The 6,143-nt window shown below is 39.2% G+C and overlaps 1 protein-coding gene across 1 annotated transcript in view; it reads right to left on the bottom strand.

Moving 5' to 3' along the window:
- The window catches only part of srpk1b (SRSF protein kinase 1b), a 29,799-nt gene extending 25,288 nt beyond the window's left edge, over positions 1 to 4,511 (bottom strand). The window contains exons 1-2 of the mRNA XM_050037104.1: positions 4,416 to 4,511; positions 3,682 to 3,736 (exon numbers count right to left, since the gene is read on the bottom strand). Of these exons, the coding sequence (XP_049893061.1) occupies positions 3,682 to 3,736; positions 4,416 to 4,428 (68 nt within the window). The 5' untranslated portion in view covers positions 4,429 to 4,511. The remainder of the gene's footprint in view (positions 1 to 3,681; positions 3,737 to 4,415) is intronic.
- Between the last annotated feature and the right edge of the window lie 1,632 nt (positions 4,512 to 6,143).

Here is a 6,143-nt window from a genome sequence, read left to right on the forward strand (position 1 = left end):
GACAGCTGGAGAGATTAGTCCTCCAGCTGTGAGTATTAATTTAGCATGTGATGAGGCTGCTGCGTCAAGCCATGCAGTTATTAAAAAAAAAAAAAAAAAAACCTTTCCAAGAGATTAATATTGTGATCCCCTCATTTGCCAAGAGACAACTGTCGAGACTGTTAAGTAACTACGCAAAAATAAAAGCTATCTAGAAAAAAAGAGGTAGGCGTGCTGGCATGGTGGCAGAGAGAAGGGAGGTGAGAGGAATCAAAGTATGGAGGTATATTCATGTGGCTTGCTCCTGGTGAGGGTGATTGAAAATTAAGTGAAGCACAGACAGGTGAGAGTTGAGTCTCATAACATGTAGAGAAGTGGGAAGAGATGGCTGTAAATGGGTGAGAGGGACGCTTACAGGACTAATAGTAGAGATTAGAGTTGTCAGACATATTCATTTATTGATGTCAATTCTGAAAATTTGAATGTTAATTTATTGCAGTATTAATAGTATTAATTTACTTTCTCATTCACTCTTATAGACTTTTGCGGCACATTCTGTGTTGTTTTTTACTTGCATTTGAATTTGTGACAATTTCATAGACTGAAAAATGTGCACTACTGCAAGAAGAATACGGTTTTCCTTAATGTAAAGTTTTAATTATTGTTAATGATAACTACAGTCATTCTCTTGTTCTTTGCTGCTAACCAAGGAAAAAAGTCCTAAAAATCATGTTATAGCCCTGTTATATTCAACCTATTAAAAACATTTTTAATTGTGTGCCCTCAATGTCAATTTGGTATTGAAAATGGTATTGAATATCAATATTTTTTAGGTATTGAATCGAAGTTAGAAATTCAAGTATCATGACAACATGAGCAGGGATTGCTAGTTGGAGATACTGTGGTAATCAATGAAGGAAATGAATGAGTTGATGAAAAAGACAGGTGAAATAATTGAGGAGTTCAACATCATAAACATAATCTGCAGGTCATCAATCAAAGTTAGGCAGGTAGGACAAGCAGGTGACTTCAGGACACAGACCACAGTGGGTTTGTGTTTTGGCTAGTTTGAATGGTCTTTTTGTTTGCTTTTAGTTTTTGGCAGTGTTGTCATACATGATGAATTTAATGTGCTGCTGTTCATTTCTGGCCCATCAAGATGTTTCTGACCACTTTAGCCTGAGAAAACATACAAACACCAACAGAAGTAATGATATACTGGGTGTCAAAAAATAAACACAATATCTAACTTAACAGGTGCACCTGACACCTGCTCATAGAAATGTCATCAATAACTGTTTATTTCTTAATACTAGTTTATTCAAACATTTTGTTTACAACAGTAGCTAACTGTTTTATCAGAGACACTGAATGCTCCCAAAATTAAGTGATCTCTTTTGATGCGTAACCAATGGATTTTTATTCTAATTACATATGGTTCATGTAAAGCCATTGCTGGTGTTTTAAATTCCCTACAGTTTTTGACCGCAGCTCAACCTTGGCTTGCTAAACAAGATTCAGCATGTCCATTGTTGCTGCTTTATAGGACTCAGCAACAAGTGATAACTTGTAAATTAATTATGAATGATCAGTGCTACGACATTTGTTCTCTACACATGCCACTGTTCGCAGTGGCCTTTAGGTAGATTTATAGCATTTGGGATTTTGCAGACATCACTAAATTAATCATGTCTGGGGCGGTGCGGTGGAGGAGTGTTTAGCACTGTAGCCTCACAGCAAGAGGGTTCAAGGTTCAAACCCAGTGTGTAGAGTTCGGTCTGTGTGTGGGTGTTCTCCAGGTTCTCTGGCTTCCTCCCACAGTCCAAAGACATGCAGGTTAGGTTAACTGATGACTGCCTGTAAATGTGAATGTAACGTGAATGGTTATCTGTCTCTGTGTGTCAGCCCTGTGATAGTCTGATGACCTGTCCAGGGTGTGCCCTGCATCTCGCCCAATGTCCGCTGGGATAGGGTCCAGCACACCCGAAACCCTGAACAGGATAAGTGATTGCGCAGTGCGGACAATGAATGAATGAATAATCGTGCTTCGATTGTACACACAAAGTGAAATATAGCCTCTTTGCACCACTTATTGAGTTGCTGTAATACTGAATTGACTTCATAATGTCAGAACAAATTCAGCCACAAAGATTTGTTGTTGTGTGGTGCCTTGAGGCCATTTGTATTATTTACACAGGCTTTTAAATCCAATTTGCATTCAACAAAAAGGTCCCTTATCGCCTGCTGTCTCCACCTCTGTTAAGCATCTGAAAAGGCTTTTTTCCCCTTTTTGCAGGCTTACGTAACTTCAGATGATTTTCTATGTCCATCATGTGTACCAATATGATTTTGAAATAAAAACAAAACCTACATCAATTTTCCTTCATCTGTTGTGTTATAAATGTCAACTCGAGTCCACTTTATAGAACCATTGTAAGCAATTTTCAAAGTGGCTCTTATTATGGCAAAGCAAGCACTCAAACTGACAGCATCAACACGGTTTCAAATAGTATTAAATGACTTCCTTACTATACAGAAAAACGTACTTGAGCACTTCAATGTCATATTCCTTTCTGTTTTTTTGCGTAGTTTTTTTTTATATAATATAATAATGTAAAGGCGCAAGTCACAAACATGCAGATACACTGTGATGCTAGATCCGCCAATAACTCTATCCTAACAACACACACTAACAGCTGCATGATATTAAGTGGGACAACTCCTTATCACATGATGTCATTTTGGCAGATGATTAAAAGTTGCCAACCTTACAGCCTAGTGAGAAAATGCAGCTAAGCAAAAGACAAGGGCAGAGTGTAGTGTATCATCCACTCCTCTGAGAAGGTGACTGCCTGTAATCTGTTGTCCCTGCAGGACCTGTACACCTCCAGGACCCCGAGGCAGACAAGAAAAATTGAAGCCGACCTCCTCCACCCTGGACACAAACTCTTTGTTACACTCCCCTCTGAGGCTGCTGTCCATCAGGGACAAAAACCTCACGCTGTAACAACAGTTTCTTCCCGACTGCAGTGCGCCTCATCAGCAAGGTCCGAACCCCACTGACATGGATTCTTATACCCGACCCCTCATAGGCTGTGGCTCAGAGGTTCGATCTCCAGCTCCTCCTGTCTGCATGTTGAAGTATCCTTGAGCAAGGTACTGAACCCCAAATTGCTCCCAATGATGCTTCCATCGGTGTGTGAGTGAGTTTAAAAAAAAAAAAAAAAAAAAGTAGCAGATGGTACCTTGTATGGTAGCCTCGGTCACCACTGTATGAATGTGTGTGTGAATGGGTGAATGTGACTGGTAGTGTAAAAAGCGCTTTGAGTGGTCGGATGACTAGAAAGGCGCTATACAAATGCAGGTCCATTTACCATAGACACTATCTATATGTGTACATGCTTATTATGTTATAGTACTATTAAAAACTATCTTTGTCTTATTTTTATTGTATATTTTCGATTCTATATCTATGTTCTTTTGTGTTACAGTACGTTGCCTTGTTTTTTAATCATCTTAATAAGTTTATTGTATGTTTTATGTATGCACATACAAACCAAAGCACATTCGTTGTAACGTTAAGTGAAAACCTACTTGGCAGTCAATCCTTTTGTGATTCAGAGCAGTTACACCTCCTGCTTTGTGTTTCCGGACCAGAGAGGGTAAACTGTGACAAGAAAACAAGCAGGTTTTTCTACTTACTTTTTGCCAGGTTTCCTGGGCTTCGTCCTCTTCTTCCTTGCCTGCATTGCGAGTACTAAAAAGTAGACAGAAAACAGCAAGTTATAGCAAAAATACTTGACTATATAATTCGCTGTTTTGTTTATTAGAGCTTCATGACTATGTGGTAATTTTAGAGGAACAGTACAGTTGCACCTCAGGCAGCAGGTGTAAAGGAGATATCCTAGTTACGTCGTTACATTAGCAACTGTGAGTAGCTAATTAGCAGGTAACTTAGCTGGAGTAAACGCGTCTTCTAAGCTAACGTGAAGTAAACCGGCCTTGGTGGTGTGTCGCCCCACAGAGGAGGTAGTTTAAGTTAGCCGCTAACACTAACTTGGTGCTTTTCACTGCGAATATCACACAGGTTTTTTCCATTATCACGTCGAGCCCTGGTAAATTTGTTGATAATTTTGGGGACACCGTGGCATATTTTTTGCTTTAAACCTGAATAAAAGTTTTGGCGCATAACGTCACTTGTCCACAATCAGATGCTAACGTTAGTCTGATAGCTCGGGCTAGCTTACTGTTAAAACACACATACACACACAGCAGAGCGCATGGTCCACTCTTACTTTTCATCAACTGTTACGTGGCTCGTTACAGTTGTTAAAACCAATCTAAGAATTACTTTGCCACAGAAATGTGTTGAAGAAACGCGTGTGTGTCTCGGGTACTGGGTGTTAAAAGCATTTTAAAGTGAGTTATAACGTTACCTTTTCTTTCCATGTTGCTAACCACTCAGGAGATGAGCTGCGTTCGCGTACTGTCGGAAATGTGGAAATTCTAAAGTGCGCGAAAAGGAGCAGCCCAACAGAGTTGAGCTGTAGGGGGCGGAGTGTGTAGAGACTGTCAGCAGCTAATAATATTCGCTGTTTATATGGTGTGTTTTGAGGAGCAAATTAAAATATTTACCACATTAATACACACAGTTCTCTCATGGCCGTTATTTTACAACAACACTGCAAAGATCTGCGGCATTCACTGACTCCAAAGGGGTCCAGTCATTGTCATAGCTGGATTTACCTGTCAAAGCAGTTGGGACCTTACTGACCTCCCATTATAACACCATCTGTGCAGCATGTATGTGCCTGGTGGCCTTCAAGTTCCCAATAAATCCAGAGCAACCAGTACTCTTGTGAAATGATAATGATGTGTTTGTATGTACTCTGATTAAACACAGCTGTACTGGAAATGTGCACCATTTGAGCACAATATAAAATAAATAGTTAGATTTTAACACATTTTGAGACAGGGCCACAATTTTCCAATTTATCAAATTCATCTTTGTTTTGGTGGTACTCCACCCTTGGGGATTGTTACCTATTATTAACAGTCATCACTGTCACTGGAATTATTTCTCTATTATTTGCATTACAGGCTAAAGAATTAGTTAAATCCAGCCCAGCTATCAAGGTATATGTAAAATGTAATGATAGCAAAAGAAAAAGAGAGTCATAAAGTCATTAAACTGACTCAAGACTGTGAAATACAGAGCAACATGTCAACATTAGCCACGATAGGCTCCTGGTCATACCAGACTGAAAAGGTTTTTGTAAAAGAAGCAATGTGTTTTCTTCTTTCAAAAGTCACATAGTTTTGCTTTAAGTCATAATTTCGAAACATAATTTTGACTCAAACTCTAAAACAAACATTTTTATTCTTAACTTTTTATCAATTGTGTTTCTTTTCCTGGCAGCACTGGGCCTCCATAATTAAGAATCATACAATATTAGTGGAGGGAGCTCATGATGGCCTTGAGTGCAACAGTGAAAGTTATCAACTCATTCATCAATCTGTGAGAAGCACAACATTTTGAAGGACTGTCGTGATTTCCCAGAACACATGGCTTATGTAAAGCTGGTGGAACATAGTGCAAATATACGTTTAATCAGTTTTCCTTTTGATTTATTTACTCTGTCACTGGCTGGGCAAACATTCAACTGACCTCTCCCTGAAAGCTTGTTTCCTTGATTCTGTTATTGTATTAATACGATATTAACATTAAGGATTGGGATTCCGACTGTCTGTGTATGAATACATGTAAGTACTCATACTTGTGTGTCTAGTGTTTCATTCATTAGTTTTGTTTAGATTTTGATTAAAGCTCTTAATTTGTTTTATTTCACCTTCTTTTCTTACAGGTTTAGTCATCCCACACCAGTGATACTCACCTTACAGCCAAATCTGGCCCACGATAAGGCAGAGCTTATTTTTTTAATAAAACTGCCAGCGGTAGGATCCGCCTGAACCTCCAACAGTGGTCCAAACTAGTTATTTGTGTATTAATTATTAATGTTTGTTTGTTAACTGGCCCCTGGCCTTCTTTAATTTTGCAAAAGTGGCCTCAGGCAAGGCAAGCTGAGTATCCCTGTTCGGCAGATGTTTTGCTCTACTTGTGCTGTGCTGCCGTCCAGTGGTGACAGCTCAAACTCACCACAACA

The sequence above is a fragment of the Epinephelus moara genome, chromosome 24 (assembly GCF_006386435.1).
Source record: "Epinephelus moara isolate mb chromosome 24, YSFRI_EMoa_1.0, whole genome shotgun sequence".
Classification (NCBI taxonomy): domain Eukaryota; kingdom Metazoa; phylum Chordata; class Actinopteri; order Perciformes; family Serranidae; genus Epinephelus; species Epinephelus moara.